At 40.3% G+C, this 20,617-nt stretch overlaps 1 protein-coding gene across 4 annotated transcripts in view; it reads right to left on the bottom strand.

Moving 5' to 3' along the window:
- Nucleotides 1–20,617, bottom strand: part of krit1 (KRIT1 ankyrin repeat containing) — a 51,581-nt gene that overhangs the window by 1,104 nt on the left and 29,860 nt on the right. For all 4 annotated transcript variants that reach the window (XM_080210154.1, XM_080210136.1, XM_080210162.1 and 1 more), the window contains 8 exons: nt 19,406–19,549; nt 18,015–18,171; nt 15,410–15,517; nt 13,721–13,877; nt 12,878–13,029; nt 5,850–6,016; nt 2,069–2,156; nt 455–658 (listed from right to left, as the gene is read on the bottom strand). In XM_080210154.1, coding sequence (XP_080066280.1) covers nt 455–658; nt 2,069–2,156; nt 5,850–6,016; nt 12,878–13,029; nt 13,721–13,877; nt 15,410–15,517; nt 18,015–18,171; nt 19,406–19,549 — 1,177 coding nt within the window. The remainder of the gene's footprint in view (nt 1–454; nt 659–2,068; nt 2,157–5,849; nt 6,017–12,877; nt 13,030–13,720; nt 13,878–15,409; nt 15,518–18,014; nt 18,172–19,405; nt 19,550–20,617) is intronic.

Below are 20,617 nucleotides of genomic sequence, written 5' to 3'. Positions count from 1 at the left end.
GAGTCCCAGATGCTTAGCTGCCACCTACAGTCTATAAATCACTTATACATGTTACCAAAAAAAACTGACAAAAAAAAACATGCTCAGAACAGTTGCAAAGATCAAACGGTAGGCAATGTTACAAAATGGAAATAGGTGTCCTTTGTTATGGATAAATGTGGGATTTAATCCTCAAGGCAAGCTTGAACCAGAAGCCATAGTACTTAAGAAAGTCACAATTTATTGCGCTATTATCTAGTGGTTGTTAAGTAGTGAATTGAAGGGCAAAGTAGAAATGTTATACCCTTGTCCTTGGAGAAGAAAAAAAAATTTAAACATAAAATTAAGGAACTACTCTTCCTCAACAATTGCCTATAAAAATCATCAGTTCAGAAACAATTCAACACGAGACATGAGAAGGTATTAAATAAATGCACAATTGTTACATTATAATTTCATTGAGAAATTGCGCTACCTTAGTTTCCATGTTTAGCAGATGTAGACCTTTTGTGTTTACACCAACATACACCTTGACAACTTTATGACTTGAGCTTGCTTTAGTATACACTTGTCCTGTGAAAAAGGCTGCTCCATAAGTTGGAAATTCCCAGCAAATCTGCAGGAAAAGACGCTGAAGGTGGTGCATCTCCTTACTAATTCCTTCACGACTGCTAAAACTCTGTTAAAGAACATATTCTTTTAAGATATATATTCTGAAATAAAACATTGCCAGTGCAAAAAAAAAGAGAATCTGATACATACACAAAAATGACTATACCTAGTCAAATCCACATTGCAGTTTAAGAACTACAGCCAATGCTGTTGGCAGATAATGTACTTTTCATTTAACTGTAATTATATAACAGTTAGTGATAACATACTTAATTAAATCCTACTCAGTATTAATCAGTTCATGGGTTATACATGAAGACTATGACTACTTATCGTTCTCTGTTAAGCTATTTCAACATGGAAGATATTTAGACAGTCATTTATACAAGTGCCTTACACCACGTGGAGCTATCACCATTATGAACTGCTAACCAATTTGGAACTTGCAATGGAACGTTATTCCATTTGCTTGCACCTTCAGGTAGCAAGCCTTTCAAAACGCATGTCTGGTTGGTCACAGTTGGAACGACTGCGCAGTCTTGGGCATTCCATTGCACGAAGGGCATGGAATCCTAACAGTGTACATCATTAGCTCACCAGGAAAATGGTGGGAAATGATAACGATCACAAATCTTTAAAAACTGGGATTATACTGGGGCAAGGAAGGCTGAGAGAAGATGTAATAGGGGTTTTAAAATTATGCTTGTCTTGACAGAGTACAGCAAGAGTGACTCTCTTCTGAGCAGACAATGGATCATCAATTTAACACTGTCAATAAGAGAATACGGACACAGTTCAGGTGAAATGTCTTGACACAGATGGTTGCTAAAGCATGCTTGGGTTTGACAGAGGCCATTGTACTTTTTAAAGGGAAAAATAGAAAAAATATTTGGGCAAACAAAGTTTGTAGCAGAGGCTTAATTAGGAATTTTCTAGCAAAGAGCTGCCACGGGTTAATTAGATTAGATGTTTAAATTTACTTAAGCACCTGATCTGAACCAAATATTCAAACTATTGCTCTAAGCTCTGATGAAGGGTTGTTCAGACTCAGAACACTGGCTCTATTCTCTCTCCATAATTGTTGTCAAACATGCTCAGATTTTTTTTAAAGCATTTTTTGTTTTTGTATTCAAACTATTTTATCTGTGAGAGGTGCAAATTTAGAAACTCAATACAAGGGAAGCAATAAGCCACTTATCTACAATACACTTTCCTTCCCCATTTGTAACTGTGTTATTTAAATTTGTCTCATTTCATAGGCCTTCTCCATGCCATGCATGATCAATTAAAAGGGCAGTTAAGATGCTAACATTCATGTCTCAGTTATACCAATTACAATTCAGATGCGAAATATACAAAGAGCATTGGTTACATTATTCCTCTGGAGATCTGCAGCTATATGTTGTCTGCTATAATGCATGCTGAGGAATTCAACACCTAGGAAGTGGTGAGTATATCGAAAGTTATTTAAACTGACCTTGTATTCATGTAGAATCCTACCGATCCAATGTGGGGCCTTACTTTTCAGTTTGGTACATGGTACTATACATTTGAGAATTTCTTCACTGAAATACATAAGAGTAAGACAATAAACATTGTCTACAATCAATGTTTAATTCAGTGGCTAAACACAGAAGCATGTTGAAGATAACATTTTGTGAAACAGCAAAATAAATTACTTCTGGAGTGGAAATGCATTGTTATGATGTCAGAACTGGCACGTTCAATTCTTGCTTTATATTTAATTTATCAGATCTTAGTCAAGATTAAGTTGTGGAAATGCGACAATAACTCTAAGCATCCATCTAGAGAAGAGAAATTAATTGAATACTGCTACTGTCACAGGAAGTACACACTTAAGGACATCACAAGAGGGTGCATCAAAATTAGCTTTAATATGCCACACAGTGACATGCAACATAGTCCTAACAAATATCTTTTTATGCAAAATACAAGAAATCTAATGCTTCTTGTGGAACTATGCTCCAGCACTCAGGAAATCAAGGAAAGAAAAGTTAGAGATTTTAAAAGGATACATCCATCCTTTTCTAAATGTAAAATTTTCTATCAGTCAACACGACATTAACAACATATACTGAAATTAATGTCGTGGCAATGTGAAATCAGAATAGCAAATGCTGGAAATGGATTAATTGGTATGCAAGCTCTAAAGACAGGTTTAGTTCTGAAGGATTACACTCCTGAAATGTTTCTCTTTTACTTCTTAAGATGTTGACTGAGCTGTAAGTATTTCCAGCATTTTCTGCTTTTATGCAGCTTCAAAATAAAGTGTAATCTTGGTTTTAATATCTATCAGTGAATCCATAAACTGAAGAGGAGGCAACTAACCAGGTTCCTTTGGGGTATTGGCACTATAAAAGTTTTTTAAAATTAGATTTCTATAGTAGACCACAAAATAAATATATTGACCCAGAGAGTGGCAATCACCAGATATGCTGCTCACTTGGACTTTCTCCCAAATTGATAGTGCCTGCATTTCTTGCTAGATTTTTGAGCAGAGGAAGAGGAGGAGGATGATGGAGGCTGTGTGGGAGGTTGCCATTTGCTAACTTTAAATGGATAAATGCTAAGTGAATGGGTGAACACTGTTAGGGTGGATAGGTGGGTGAGTTAAATGGGTAGGGTTGTGATATCTCAAGTCAGGTGCGAAGAGTAGTCAGATCTGATCAGTAGGGTATCAGGTTAGTCAGGTGGTGGGGATGGAATAGCACAGTTGTGAAGGTAGTCACATCAGTCAGGATAGTGAACAGTCAGAGGGTCAGTTTGAATAATATGGGGGTGTGGTCAATTAGATTGTTAATCTGGAGGGAAACTAGGGCCGCGATTCTCCCAAAAAGTGCTGAATTGGCAGGAAAACCATTCTAAATCCTGACTGTTTTGTCAGTTCAGCTATCTCACCTGAATCTCTGCACTCTGTACACTGCAGAAGTCCCAGTTGTTAATCTCATTAAAAACTGGGGCGGGGGTGGTGATGGTGGGTGGCTGGGAGTGCTATTTGTCATGATGTGGACATGCCGGCATTGGACTGGGGTAAACACAGTAAGAAGTCTGACAACACCAGGTTTAAGTCCAACCGATTTATTTGATAGTAAACTCACTAGCTTTTGAGGTTACCCCCTTCGTCAGGTGAAACTCTCCATTCACCTGACGAAGAGGGTAACCTCGAAAGCTAGTGAGTTTACTATCAAATAAATCGGTTGGACTTAAACCTGGTGTTGTCAGACTTTTTACGGCGCTATTTGTGCCAGAGTTTGACAGTTCTGGAACTCTGCACGTGTGCAGTGGTCCCGATCTGTCAATCTCCCCAAATCGCTAGCCAACCCGGGACCCCCACAGTGCTGCCCCCCCCCCCCCCCCACCCCCTCACAGCCCGATTGTGGCCCCCATGATAATTCCTGGACAGCCCTGAACTCCCCCCACCCCCCAGCAGCACTGGCGACCTCCACCTCCCCGCCAATACACGCGCGCACACACACTGCCCTCTCTCCATCCCAGATTGTTCCTGTACCCCCTAACCCCTTCAGTCATCCCAGGCCATGCCCACAATAGGCCCTGCCCCCTTGGCACTGCCTGTTGTCTGCTGGGCAGTGCCAAGGTGCCCCCCTGGGCATTAACACTTTGCCCCTTGGGCACTGCTAGGGTGCCCAAATAAATTGGTTGGACTTAAACCTGGTGTTGTCAGACTTCTTACTGTGTTTACCCCAGTCCAACGTCAGCATCTCCACATCAGGGTGCCCATGCCCAGGAGACATCACTCCTGCCACGTGGCCCTTGGGGGGACCCCGATTGCCCTGCTCCATTCCAATGGGATCACTTGCTAGTTTCCTGAATGTGGGGAGCTAGCCTAAACCCCATTGCAATGAAGTACTCCTGGCTGGGTGGGAGATTCGATCAGGGCTTGAAAGTTCCTGATAATGACCTGCTATATATTTTAAACAGATTCAAATGACTTATCTGCCTTCCTGTCAGTTTCCAGCATGGTCTGACCACAGACTGTTCACTGGCTCTGGGAGATGTGCATGCATTCCCAGCACATGAACAAATCCCGGTTCAAGTCTGGCGACGTGCATCTCCCACCTTAAATCACTAGAAAAGTTGCGGGTTGCAATGGGAGAATCACGGCCTAGGTATCTTTCTAACATTTCTTTGCTAATGATTCAGGTAAGTACATTAGAACCGTCGAAGGCCCAGACTTGAGTTAGAATCAAAGAGAGAGCAGGAGAATCAGAGAGAGAGAGAGAGAGAGAGCAGGACAATGTCCGCCAGAAATTCAAACATTTCCCACGGAGGTTAGTGCATCAATTCTGCCACAGGGTCCCAATACACATCTTGGTCGTACATCCAGTCTCCAGCAATTGAGACCATCATTTCACCTGTTATAAAAAGTCGCCTTACAGTACAGATAAGAATATTGCTAAAAACAGAAACATGTTGCCAAAGCTTTAAGTCTTTCACTCATCAGGACAAATGCTATAATGTCAAATTTCAAAATAAGCACAATAAATTACACTAGTACTGATTGATTGGCAAGTCAATTCTGACTGGCTGAGGTGTTGCAATGGCTAAAGTAGCTGGGAACCTATGCTCCCTGGTAATTCTGAAGATGCTGGACTTGAATATATTCTTCTTATTTGCAGGTGCAGGTCCCTGAATATGAATGCATGTCACTTCTAGCAAGGGTAGATGTTGAGGTCGATAGATTTTAAGTTAGTTTTTAGTGTAGCTATTAACATATTTACGATTGTTTAGTAAGTGCTACCCAATCGCCGAATCATATCTATCAATAGTGTGTGTTTTGGGTTTTGCCAGCAAGGGCTGATTGAGTATCATCTCAAACAACCAAATAAATTAATTCAATCAGCCAATTGCTGGGACATACAGCCTACATACCTGGCATTGAGCGGCACATTCATACATGACGTTTCTCAACTGTGTAGTAGGCAGAACATCTTTTTGGACTAATGGCTGTGGACAATATCACACATAGCCACACCACAGGAACAGAATGAAACAACTTCCTGAACCTTCAGATTTTTCAGATACCAGGCACTATACATGTCCAAAAGTGTCAGCCTTTGGCCTATTTGCGAGTTTGTGCAAAACAGATCAGACAGTGATTATTTGATCAGTGGGATAGCCACTACTCTGCAGGATTGCTTTGATGCGCTTGATTAGGGATGGGCAACAAATACTGGCCGGCCAGTGATACCCACAAAAACTTTTACAAATGTACTCACTTGAGGAATCCCGGCTTATGTTTTTTACTCTCATAATTTCCGTAGATAATTTGAAGGAGGAGACCAGCCAGTGTTATCAATTGAGAGTCTGCGCATGGATATAATCCTTTCAGCAGGCTACTACGTGCCTCATCAAATAGAATAAGGATAGCCAATGGATCATCCACCTTGAACAATTTAAAATATGTTATAGACATAAACAATGCATATACAATGAGCCATGTTTACACTACATAAAATTCACATCAGCAGATAAGACGTGCCGAGCAACTATATATGCAAATGTATGGATTAATGAATGAACTATACAACCCTTTTAAAAAAAAATAGAATAGTAGCATAAAACTGTAATGGTAAACATGCACATGAGAACTTCAGCAATAGTTAACCAGAAATAGAAGTCAATACAGATGAAATTACACAAATATCCAAACGTACAGATTGAGTTTTCCCCACCCTTCATTTTTTCGGTAGTCTGCACAAGACAGGCATCAAGGACTGGGTAAGAAGTGAACCACCTGTTGCCAGGGTTAGACCTATTGTTATAGTATTACTGATATCAAAAAGAACAAGAACAATGCCGATGGCACTCCCACCAATTCTCCCTGCCAATGATATGGGGCCACTTACTATGAGCATCTAATTGTAAATCAGGGGGATGATTCTGCTTCAAAGTGCATATTTAGAGTTTCCTGTTTTAGATTTACAACGTTACATATACATACACCCATTAGAAATTTTGAATTTGGTATTTATAGTGACAGAACACAAACTACAGAGAAAAGAATGTCTGTGTCTTTCATGTTAAATTTGTGATAAAAGATTCAGCTACACAGAATTATATACACTTGTTAATATTTCCACAACACTTTTCAACATAAAACGTATCACAATACTGATGTTTGTCCACATATTAGTGAACTGGAAAACTTCAGTGGTGAGAATATACTATGATCAACAACATATGATAAATATCTCCGCAAATTAACTTAAAGGTAAAGCTAGATAGATAACTTGCAAGTGAAATTCTACATTCCATGATAGTTTAGAGGATGATACTGATGACAACTACCTAATATTGAAGTGATAAATACAGATCAATATGTCCCCAATTTGTGACATGTAACTGAATTCTATAGAGTTGCAGTAGATGCCTCACAATAAGCATATGTGGATGAAATAATTGCAGTTTCAAGCTTCACTCTATTACCAATGTTAACCAATGTGTAGAAGACAGAGGGTGGTGGTTGATGGAAAATATTCAACCTGGAATTCAGTTACATGTGGCGTACCTCAAGGATCTGTTTTGGGGCCACTGCTGTTTGTCATTTTTATAACTGACCTAGATGAGGAATGGATTAGTAAATTTGCTGACGACACCAAAGTTGGAGGAGTTGTAGACAGCAAGGATGGATGTTACAGTTTGCAGAGGGACATAGATAAGCTGCAGAGCTGGGCTGAGAGGTGGCAGATGGAGTTTAATACAGAAAAATATGAGGTGATTCACTTTGGTAGAGTAACAGGAGTACAGAATATAGGGCTAATGGAAGGACTCTCAGTAGTGTTGACAAGCAGAGAGATCTCAGGGTACATGTGCATAGCTCCCTGAAAGTTGGCACCCAGGTTGATAAGGTTGTTAAGAAGGCGTACAGTGTGTTAGCTTTTATTGGTAGAGGGATTGAATTTCGGAGCCACGAGGTCATGTTACAACTGTACAAAACTCTGGTGCAGCCGCGCTTGGAGTATTGCATACAGTTCTGGTCGCCGCATTATAAGAAAGATGTGGAGGCATTGCAAAGGGTGCAGAGGAAGTTTATCAGGATGTTGCCTGGTAAGGTGGGAAGGTCTTATGAGGAAAGGCTGAGGGGACTTGAGGTTATTTTCATTAGAGAGAAGGTTACGACGTGAACTAATTGAGGCATACAAGATGATCAAAGGATTGGATAGGGTGGACAGTGAGAGCCTTTTACCTCGGATGGTGATGGCTAACACGAGGGGACATAGCTTTAAATTAAGGGGTAGTAATTATAGGACGGATGTCAGAGGTAGGTTCTTTACTCAGAGGGTAGTAAGGTCATGGAATGCCCTGCCTGCAGCAGTTGTGGACTCGCCAACTTTAAGGGCATTCAAATGGATAGGCACATGGATAACATTGAAATAGTTTAGGTTAGAGGGTCATTACAGAGAACAAAGAGCAACGAACAACCCAGCACGGGAAACAGGCCCTTCGGCCCAATGAGCCCGCGCCGCCATTTCAACAAAGCATTTTCCTACACCTACCCTGCCCCGTGTGTATGTGAACAGTACCCCTAATGTAGCCAGATTCAGGGGAGAATAGTGTAGGGTCAATTGGGTACACCAATCAGCCTAAGAGCACATTTTAGGGGTGTGGGAGGAAACCGGAGCACCCGGAGGAAACCCACACAACCACAGGGAGAATGCGCAAACTCCCACAGACACAGGCCCAAATCCATGTATCTGCACAGCTAGCAGTGATAGTCACTGAGCTGTTGTGGTGCCCGTCTGCTGGTCCAAGATTAAGCACACACAACGACACGAAGTACTAGGCTACTCTCGAAACCTCCAAGAGCAGCCCACGCACGACCCACCGTGTGCATGCCCCTCGTTTGACAACAAGGTGGACCGACACCTGTGGATTAAAAGAGACAAAACATTAACATGTAATATTACATTTCCAGTGTCGTCCTGAGGCTCTGACCCTTTTTAATACCGCCTTCTATAACCCTCCATCCCTGTTTCACTCATGTGTCTAAGTAAACCTTAAACAAGTCCAACGTGCCTGCCTCCACCACCTTACTTGGTAGCGTGTTCCACACCCCCACGACCCTCTGCGTGAAAAACCTTCCTCTAGTATCCAAATTATACTTCTCCCCCCTCACCCTTAGATCGTGACCTCTCGTAATAGTTGTCCCCAATCTAGGGAAAAGCCTGCCACTGTTGACTCTAACTATTCCCTTCATTATTTTATACACCTCTATCAGATCCCCCCTTAATCTCCGTCTTTCTAAGGAGAAGAGCCCCAGTTTTTCCAATCTTTCCTCGTAACTCAGTCCTTCCATACCAGGCAGCATCCTGGTAAACCTCCTCTGCACTCTCTCCAGGGTCTCCACGTCCTTCCGGTAGTAAGGTGACCAGAACTGGATGCAGTACTCCAAATGCGGTCTAACCAACGTTCTGTACAACTGAAACATTAGACGACAGCTCCTATACTCTGTACCCCTTCCTATAAAGGCTAGCATTCCATAAGCTTTCTTCACAACCTTCTCTACCTGTGTCGACACCTTCAGAGACTTGTATGCTTGCACTCCCAGGTCCCTCTGTATTTCTATACTCTTAATCGGTCTACCTTTTATCATGCAACTCCTCCCTGCATTATTCGTTCCAAAATGCATCACCTCGCATTTGTCAGGATTAAATTCCATCTGCCATCTATCTGCCCAATATACCAACCTATCTATATCCTACTGTCACCTGACAAGCTTCCTCAGTATCCGCCAATCCTGCCATCTTGGTGTCATCTGCAAACTTGCTGATCACACCACGTACGCCCTCTTCCAAGTTGTTTATATATATTACAAAGAGGAGAGGTCCCAGTACTGAGCCCTGCGGCACACCACTGGGGACTGACCTCCAGCCAGAAAAGGACCCTTCCACTACTTCCATCTCCTGTTGCCCAGCCAGTTTTCAATCCATCTAGCTACCTGTCCTTGTATCCCATGTGCCTTAACCTTTTCTACCAGCCTACCGTGAGGGACTTTGTCAAACACCTTACTGAAATCCATATAGATGACATCAACGGCTCATCCATCGTCAACCGTTTTTGTCACCTTCTCACCTTCTCAAAAAATTCTACCAGATTCGTAAGGCAAGACCTCCCCTGAACAAAGCCATGTTGTGTATCCCTAATCAGATCGCAACGTTCCAAATGCTTATACATCCTATCCCTAAGAATTTTTTCCAATAATTTTCCTACCACCGATGTCAAACTCACTGGTCTATAATTACCAGGGTTATCCCTACTGCCCTTTTTAAACAGTGGTACCACATTAGCTACCCTCCAGTCCTCTGGGACCTCACCTGTGTCCAAATAAGAGACCCAGCAATTTCATCTTTCACCTCCCTAAGCAGCCTGGGATAAATACCATCAGGCCCTGGAGCTTTATCCATTTTTATGCTACCTAAAAACCCTAGCACTTCCTCCCTCGTAATGGATATTTCCTTCAAATGATCTACAGCTCCCTCCAAGACATTACATGACACCAAACCCCTCTCCTTCGTGAATACCGATGCAAAGTATTCATTCAGGATCTCCCCCATTCTCTCAGACTTGATGCATAGCTCCCCTCTTTTGTCCCTAAGAGGACCAATTTTCCCTCTAACCACTCTCTTGCTCCTAATAAGAGTAAAATGCCTTTGGATTTTCCTTAATCCTATCAGCCAAAGCCATTTCATGCCCTTTTTTTGCCCTAACTCCCCTTTTAAGCTCCCTCCTACTCTCTCTGTATTCCTCCAGCACTCTCTCCGTTCCCAGTTGTTTCGACCTAACATATGCCTCTCTCTTCTTCCTGACCAAGTCTTCAATACTCCCCGTAATCCACGGCTCTCTAACCCTGCCTTTCCCATCCTTCCTCTTTGCCGGCACATGCCTTTCCTGCAACATTATCAGTTTGCCCTTGAAAGCCTCCCACTTACCAACTGTGGACTTGCAAACTAACCCCTCCCAATCAGTTCCTTCAGCTCCCTCCTAATCCAGCTATAGCTCGCCTTCCCCCAGTTCAGCACCCTCCCCTTCGGACGGCACTCATCCTTTCCATTTTTATCCTAAAGTAGACAGACTTGTGGTCACTGTTAGCCACATGTTCGCCTACCGCAACCTCAACCACCTGCCCCGGCTCACTACCCAGCACTAAATCCAGTATAGCCCCCTCCCTAGTCGGGCTAGTTACGTACTGCTCCAAGGACTCTTCCAACACACATTTTACAAACTCCTCCCCATCCGTACCTCCAGCTCTAGGCACCTTCCAATCTACTCCAGGAAGATTAAAGTCACCCACTGCAACCACCTTATTCTTTCTGCACCTATCTAAAATGCCTCTGCAAATACCTTCCTCCACCGACTTCAGGCTGTTGGGTGGCCTATAGTATACCCCTAGCATCGTAATCTCTCCCTTTTTATTCCTCAACTCCACCCACAGCGACTCAATCCCTAACTCCTCCATATTATCCTCCCTCTGCACTGCTGTGATGTGCTCCTTTACTAACAACGCCACCCCACCACCTCGCTTCAACCCTCCTCTGTCACACCTAAAACACTTATACCCAGGAACATTCAGCTGCCAGTCCTGCCCTTCCTTGAATCACGTCTCCGTCACTGCCACCACATCTAAATTCCTCACAAACATCAAGGCCCTAAGCTCATCCGTTTTACCTGTCACTTCTCGCATTGAAACAGACGCAGTCCAACCCACCAGGCCCACTTGGAACCTCCTTCCACCTGATAATTTTCCTTTCACCCAAACCTACCCTATCACCCAACTCACTCCTGATCCCAGTGTCTAATGAGCTATCAGTCTCATCCCCACCCCCCCCCCTCCCTATTAGTTTAAACCCTGCCTAAACACTCCAGCTAACCTCCCTGCTAAGACATCTGTCCCCCTCCCATTCAAATTTTCCCCATCCCTCCTGTACAGGTGCCCTTCTCTCACAAATACTTCCCAGTGGTCTACAAAAGTAAAGCCCTCTACCTTGCACCAATCCCTAAGCCATGCATTCAGCTGCATGATCTCATTATTCCTAGCCCTGCTGTACTAGGCAGCAGCCCAGAGAATGCCACCCTGGAGGTCCTGCTCTTCAGTTTGGACCCCAACTCCCTAAATTGCCTGCGTACATCTGCCCTACTCTGCCTTCCTACATCCCTCTCTCCTACATGTATTATTACTTCTGCCTGGGTCCCCTCCCCTTTCAAAATTCCCTCTATCCTCTCCGATATGTCCTGTACCCCTGCTCCAGGGAGACAGACTACCATCCTGATTGGATTAGATTGGTTCCACTGGTCGGCGCAACATCGAGGGCCGAAGGGCCTGTACTGTGCTGTAATGTTCTATGTTACTGCAAAGTGCGTATGTGTGGATGTTGAATGACAGAATACTAGTTAAAGCAATAATGGATTCCTCACTATCCCCATGCTCAAACCATCTGCCAGCTTTCACAGGTTCACATATGTAAAGCAGCAAAACAGCCAGTGCTTGGAGACAGAAAAATAAAGAGTCGTGAGTGATTTTCTGGTCATCTTCAGCAGCATATTCTACCCTTCTGCTGGCTACAATCAAAACAATTTTTTCAAATTTAAAAAGTTACTAGTGACTGTTTCCTATTGAAAGAAAGCCCTCGGAAATTGCTTTGTGAGCTATTTTGTCAGTTACATGCAGCAGAATTCTTTTATTTATCAAATAATTGTCCACACAGGAATGACAAATATGATGAAAGCCAGTACTTCTGCAATAAACAGTTCACTGTGATAGTGCTTCCTCCCTGTGGTTGAATTGACCTTTCATTTAAAAAAGCTTGTGGATTCAAAGCCATCCTCATACATACGGAGTTGAGGAGGAACTTCTCCACTCAAAGGGTGGTGAATCTCTGGCATTCTCTGCCTGTTGAAGTGGTGGAGGCTACCTCGCTAAATATATTTAAGTCATGGGTAGATAGGTTTTTGACAGACAAGGGAATTAAGGGTTATGGGGAGAAAGTGGGAAAGCGGAACTGATCCACTTCAGATCAGCCATGATCTTACTGAATGGCGGAGCAGGCTTGAAGGGCTAGATGGCCTACTCCTGCTCCTATTTCTTATGTTCTTATGTTTACCAACCTGAAACCTATTTCTGTCTTCTCAAATGATGGAATGATTCCTATACTATGACTAAAGGTATTTTTGTCAGTGGAAGAATAATATTGATAAACTTGTGTTTCACACATTTAAAAGAACAATGTAGTAGTATATTAGTACTAACCTTCTTTTCAGTCTCTAATAGAAGACGCACATCTCTACGCAGGAAAAGTTGTGGTTTTTCCAAGTGTGGATCGAGGCTCGTTAATTCCGCAACTATTTCTGGCCAGTCTCTCAGGTGCTGTAGTGATTTATGGTATGGTTTGAGCTGCAAATCTATATATAAAGAAAATAGGAAAATAAGCTAGGCATGATGTGACAGAGTTTTATGATTAAATTTATTAAATATTACTTAGAAAGATAAAAATGATTCAATGGGTTAGACAATGGTATTTCATCTGTGAACTGGATTACAATCTAGCCCAAGCTGCTGGGATGAAAATTATCTCTGTTTGTTGGTTTATATAAAATGTGTTAGGGTGATCTCAATCCTATCCTGGTAAACCTATCCAATCCTATCCAGGTACAACTCAAAACTATCCCTCATCTTACTCAAGATGGCTGGTACTATTTTTGACATGCAAGTAGTTTAAGCAGACACTGGATAGTATCCATAGCAGCAGCACAAATGAACATGCTAAGGCTATATATACAAAGCTATGCCTGCTATTCTTTCCCTTGTATTGAGATTTTGTGATGTAATCTAACATGAGAATGAAAATAGAAAAAAGGTCAATTCAAAATTGGAAAATAATGTCTACAATTAGCTTTGTAGTTGAAAATCTTCACTCAAAACCCTCCCACTAACATGCCTGCATCATTTATTTTCTTAATTTATTGTAACAAATTAATTCAAAACTGAATTCTCAGCACTGGCTGACCATTTTAACATTTTCAAAACTGCAAGCAATTATTTAAATACAAGGTCAATTATTTAAATACAAAACCAATTTATTATCATTCTTACTGAGGTTCTCAGAGCAGATCCAGATTGTAAAGTACTGCTGTGTTTCCTGTGACAGTCGCATGCGTTCCATAATCTGCTGCACTGTGGTATTGTTGCCATGCCTCAGCTCAACAGCACGATAAGACCCATCAGTACGGTAAATTCTAATTTTCTCATACTGGTGATTCAACAAAAAACAAATTTTAATGAACTTTAAATGTTTGCTTTTTCATTTCAATCATAACACAAGATAAATTCATACAAATACCTAATTTTAAACCAACATATCGCTTACTAACTAGTTCTAGAAATCTTTACAATACTCTTAAAAACCTGGAGTACATTTATTGGGAGAATGATAAACAATACATTTATCAAGTATATTACAATTTTATATATTTAACTACAGCAACAATTTAGATTAAGATTAAATCTTGCTTTACATCAGCTATTATAATGTGAATGTCGAACACGTGGAAACACATTACTGTGTACAAGTCATTTCAAATTCAGTTATTGGTGAGTCCACACCTGTGAGCCTTGCTTTACGAAGAATACATCATTCTTCCCATCTCTACTCAAACTACCCAAATGCAAATAGGCTGAGTGCAGGACAAAAGAATACACTAAATTACAGTGAGGCACAGCTACATTTTAACCAGCTAAAGCCGCATAGTTTTCCAGAACAGATTGCAAGCAAACTTTTCATTGTTTGCCCATCAACATGCAAAAGAGGTCATTTGGCTCATTGAATCTGCACTGATTCTCTGATAGAGAATCTTACCCAGGCCCTCTGCCCTATTCCTATAACCCCACACAGACACCATGGCTAATCCATAGAACCTACTCATCATGGGACACCAAGGGATAATTTAGCATGGCCAATCTGCCTAACCTGCACATTTTCAGACTGTGGGAAGAAACTCTCGCACACACAGGGAGAATGTGCAAACTCCACACAGTCACCCAAGGCCAGACTTGAACTCGAGTACCTAGAATGAGAGACAGCAGTACTAGCCACTGTACCACCATGTTGCCCTACCACTGTGTCATCCTACCAATTATAGCTTTGGGATTTGAGTGGCAAGAATCATACCCATGGTTCAATTAGTGAGCTGGTACTATTTTTGACATGCAAGTAGTTTAAGCAGACACTGGATAGTATCCATAGCAGCAGCACAAACGAACATGCCAAGGCTACATATACAAAGTTCCATTAGTGAGTCAATCCATATTACTGATTGCTACAGACCTGTCTGGTGGTGTGAGATTATTGTGTCAACTGGAAGAGCTAAATTGGCTCCACTGCCCATCACCAGACATTTCATCTTTAGAGAGCTCAAGTACAGCTTTCTCTGACTATCCATTGTTGATTGTTACAGACATAAATCTTTATTAGACATCCATCCCACTTTTTGTTGGATTCCATTTGTAACCTGCTCTTAAGCAAGCTGCAACCTATTTCACGATTATGAAATTTCAGCCAATCAGGTTGATGTATGCTTTCCCAATTTGTACATATAAAAGGAGATGCTTAATGAACAAAATACAAATACATGCCATAAATACTATGTAGACATGCACAGCTGAATAAGAATACATGTCTTGGTAAGTCAACTAAATATTCAAGTCCTTTAAATAAGTGCACAACACGATGAAAATCTGGAGTTTTGTGGCTTTAATTAAAAAAGCTTCAGCAAATTAACTTACTGGTTTATTCAATGCATCATTAAGGAGTTGTACTGTTGTTTCCCAATCATTCTGTTTGTTCTCTTTACAGACCTGCAGTGCTGTCCTTCCTTGTTGATCCACAATATGCTGGAATAGTTACCAAGCACAAAATAATGTCACCATAATTTGCTAAGTATTGCTTGAAGCAGTATTTTTAACTATTATTAAAATTTAATTCTTGCAAACTGTTAATGACTAGAAATGCATCGAGTCCAACTATTAGAAAGCTGAACTGTGATGGCAACTTCGACAGAAACTTTATTTTTATACAACCACAGTGGGCATGAAAGCACTTAAATGGAGCCAATTACTGTAAAGTCAAAACAGAAACTTCTAGAAATGCAGAGGTTAACTAGTAGCTATAGGACAAGAGGATGAGTAAAATAGTACATATCCCATTCAGAGTTCATGGATTTAATGACCTGCAAATGTTTTTGGAATATGGATTGTGACATTATAGCTCAATAAGGCAATGAAGAGTTTAAAAGAACATCCAAAGCTAAAATGTTGAGAAGTGTTGAAAACACTCAAGGAAAAAAGATAGAGAACACAGTGAAGAAAGTCTTCAAAAGCAAGAAGGCTGAAATGGAATCATAAAATGCTGCAAAATTGCAGGTCTGTCAGTCCTGAAATAAGGAAGAGCTTCCCAAACCCCAGCTGCAAATCTTCACTTGACTGCCAGATGCTGCTCTGTTAGTATGACCATATCCAAATTGACAACCTCCTCCACCTCACCCCCATTCATCGTTAGACATATATCACATTCCAAGGGTGTTCTTCAACAGTGCTTGACAGGACTCGACTGCAGGAAAATTGACTTTTTAAATTTCTTATTAAATGGCATCCATCACCTGTCTACCGATTCTTATGTTTTCACGCAGTGTTTTGTTCACGCTTCTCTAACACATTAAGTTTCCTCATGGCAAAAGAATTGTCAATTTTCCCCAGAAGCTGAACTTGTATTTAAAAATTCATCTGCCATTGACCAAAAATGAACAATTACTTGCCCCTTTCCCCAGTTATCCAGTCAAGTCCAGCAGCCATCACTATTAAATGGAATGAGACTTCAGGATTGATAATTAGGATGCCTATCTGATATTTCACTGCAATGATGCTGCTCCTACATTAAACAAGAATAAATCAGTTCAAAAACTAGGGCCTAATACGACCACTATCACTCTAATTCACTACAAAAAGTAAAATATACAGACAGCATTTTAACAAGTAATACTTTCACCCTATTTCATAATTAATTTAGCAGTACTTTTCAATATAACTGAACTAGCTATGAATTGATAATCATTTTTTCAGAAGGCAAAGTATGTACTGCCTCCATTTCTTCTCAAATTTATACTGTTAGAATGAAAATGATCAATTTTACACAAATTTCTTTATGCCCCCCTCTTCATTAACCTGGTGAGAGTTCTTAAAGTCCAATAGGTTTATTTGGAAGCATAAGCTTTAGGGTGACTCACATGATGAAGGAGCAGTGCTCCAAAAGCTCATGATTTCAAATAAACCTGTTGGACTTTAACCTAATGTTGTGAAACTTCTTACTGTGCCACCCCAGTCCAACGCTGGCATCTCCACATCATGGCCCTCCTCATTCAGTGCTTCTGAAAGGCACATCACCGTTATCACTAGCTTTAGCAAATGGTCATCTGGACTCAAGATGTCAGCTCTTTTCTCTCCATATAGATGCTACCAGACCTGCTGAGATTTTCCAGCATTTTCTCTTTTGGTTTCACTGTTATCATGTCATTAATCTAACACGAACAATTAGTTTACACTTTTTAAATGACTTCTGCCCAGAACAGATCACCATTTTGATTAATGCATTAGAAAAGCAGACATGAGCTAATTAGTAAATTAGGAAGACAATTTGATTTTTGCTATAAAAAGCAGATTTTAATTTTGTCTTCAGTCTAATAGAACTCATCCTTCTGGTGATTAAAACCAGTTTCTTAAATTAAATTAATTATATAAATAAAATCCACAGCACAAGTGAGCAGTTGCATTTGAGCCTGCTTAACAGTCAATTCGCTATTGTGATTGGCTCATCTAATGCGCTGAATATAAGTATTTGGGTCAGTTGAGAGGATAGAGATAGAAATTGTCAACAAGTATGCTACATTGTCTTTTTCCCAGCCAAGCCAATGAAGAGCAAGGTTGTGGAAATATCTGTTTATTTATATGGTGCCTTTCCAAAAGATGGGAACACTGCTATAGGAAGGAAGTTAAAAGGATAAAATGAATAAATAAGCAGTTTGACAGCGCAGTGGCAATTACATCTGAAACAAGGCTTTAATGAAGCCATGAAAATCTGAGCACACTCAATTTTTCAGCTCTGACACAAACTTAGCACAGCACAGGTTGCAAAACCTGCAAGTATTTTTCAAATTAGCAATGAGGTACAATCAGCAGCATTCATAAAACTGAGGTTTTTTTAAAAACTAGCAGCAACAATATCCTGGTTGACAGATTAAATATGCTTCAAAAAAAAAGAGAGACAAACAATCAAGAATCCAGATTTCAAACTCTCGTTCGTAAAAGGGATGATGTTAAGAAATCATCTGAATCATACCCGATCAATCTCAGGATGCTGGAGTAGAAGCTGCACAATGTCTGCACGTCCTCCACCAGCAGCAAAATGAAGTGGGGAACTGAGCTGTCCATTTAGAAGATTAGGATTACACTTTCCCTTTTCTAATAAGAAACGAGTAGCTTCAACCTTTCCATACCTAAAATGCAAAAGATGGGCAGAAGAAAAAGTTAATATTTAATGACCGTAACTTTTCATGCTGAAATACCATTGGTGACACGGTGGCACACTGGTCAGCATTGCTATCTCAGTGTCAGGGACCAGGTTGGATTCCTGGCGTGGGTCACTGTCTGTGCAGAGTCTGCACGTTCTCCCCGTGCACTGACCACGCTAAATTCTCCCAAACAGGCACTGGAACATGGTGACTAGGGATTTTTCACAGTACCTTCACTGCAGTGTTCCTATAAGCTTGTGACAATAATAAATGAACTTCAAACATTTTAGTCAGATTAACTAAAATCTCTACTTTCGCGAAAAATGTTTTGTGTATCTGAGAAAAATAGTTGAATGGTTTTAATTTCCATTCCTTTTAATACTTAAATATTGAAGGAGGGGTAAATAGATAAGATAGGTGATGGAAAGAAAAGTGTTAAAGGCAACTGACAAGGCTAGGCATATTGAAGATAAACGCCAACTTTGACCAATTGGATCATGCATTTTGTTCGTGCAACATAATTTAATATTTACAAGTACTTTAGATGTAACATGCAACAAATCCAAAGACATCACTGAAAAATCGAATCTTATTTTATACAACCATTCACAAAATGAAATGGTTCAAGTGTAATTTCATTTTGAAATCAATGATGTTTGTTATCAGCCAGCTGAACTAATTAACTCAAATCTGGTTGAGCATTCAAGGTTTTATTGGCCCAAATCACATAATCTTAAGCAATTCTTTGAAGTTAGGAATCACAAAATGGATAAAAATTTAACACAGAGACATTGATTTGGTTATGCAGGAATTAAACAAAAATACTTTGTGGTCTCCTTAGCTGTATATTGAAGCAGATAGTATGTTTTCATCCAGACAAAGATCAGATGGTTAAATATATGTACAGCATATGCAAGTTAACAATTGTAATAGAAGAAAAATTGGTACACTTTGTGGTAAAGTCAACATGCAGCATCATAAAATTGCAACATACAGTAGTGGAACATGGGCCAAGAATTATGGTAAGATCCCTCATTTGAGCATGCTGCTATGGGGAAGCCACACACTGTATAAGTCAGGGAAACAATTTGCAGCACACTGTAATCATGGTTTTACCTAATGCTAACAATTAGATTTAGATGGAATCGTTTAACAATTTTTAATGATGAGAAATGATAAATCAGAGGTTAAAAGTTTAAGTTGAAACCAAACTACGTACCAACAAGCATAATGAATAGGAGCCCAGTGATCACTGTCCAACTGATTAACTGAAAAGCCACTGTCTAGCAGTTTGCTCAGTAAATCTGTATCACCTTCACAGGCACTGCGATGCAAAGGAAAATCATCCACCCACTGTCGCTCCCTAAAAGAGAAATCACATTCATTATAAAACAAAACCTTTTCAAAATGAAAGTCACTAGGCTTGTTTACATTTCAAATCAATGTTTTTTTTTGTATAATTTGTCAGCAAACGTTTCCTTATAACCCTTGTACCTTTCCCCCATTTAAAAAATAAATGGCATACATACAAATAAAATATCCATGGTTCAATAATGTCCTAAAATGCTTCACACCCAAGGAATCATCAGTTGTAACGTAGACAATTGCAACAGCCAACCTATGCAATATTAAGGTCCCAAACAAAAACAATTATTTTATTTATTTTAGCAGCATTACTTAAGATAAATGCCAGCCAAAGCAGCAGAAGAAATCTCCGACTCCGTCTCACATAATGCCACGGGATCTTTTGCATCCAAACGTAGGTGAGGTGGTTCAGACCTCTGTTTTACATCTGAAAGATGTTACTTCCAACAACATAACATTCCCTCAACATACTGCCTCATTAAAATAATCAATTTTTAGTCCATCTTTTTACATGCCTTGTCCACTCTTAAATTGGCCAATAGAATGTACACGGTAGTTTGAGTTAATTTACACTATAATTTTCTTTTCCTCAGTATCAGGTTACCTTAACTGTGTCCCCCAACAATCAACAGCTTGCATCTTCCAGCTCACTCTACCAACATTTCTTGCTAATAACTTGCACGTCACAGAATCCATTTTTTTGGAAATCAAACAGTTTCCAGTAAAGCGATTCACAAATGAGTACGTTTAACAGGTCAATTAGAAAATGCTACCAGATATTCCATTCACAATAGTTTTCGTTAATATTCACTTTGAAAATAACATTTCATTCTGTTTTCTAAATTATAGAGGTGCTATTACAAAATTTCATCCACACCCCCCATATTTCCACAGGACTAGAGGTGAACAAGTACTGCCACCAACTACTGATCTTGACATCATGCAGAGTCATTAACAGTTGCCACTGATATTAAAATCCAACATGGTATACATATCAATACAGAACACAAATTATTAAGAGACCGTTTTCAGCTATGCCATATATTCAATTGAAATTTGGCACTAT

The sequence above is a fragment of the Carcharhinus amblyrhynchos genome, chromosome 2, assembly GCF_965287045.1.
Source record: "Carcharhinus amblyrhynchos chromosome 2, sCarAmb.v2.hapA, whole genome shotgun sequence".
Lineage (NCBI taxonomy): Eukaryota > Metazoa > Chordata > Chondrichthyes > Carcharhiniformes > Carcharhinidae > Carcharhinus > Carcharhinus amblyrhynchos.
Note: the sequence above shows the minus strand (reverse complement) of the source record. Positions and strands in the feature narration are given on the sequence as shown.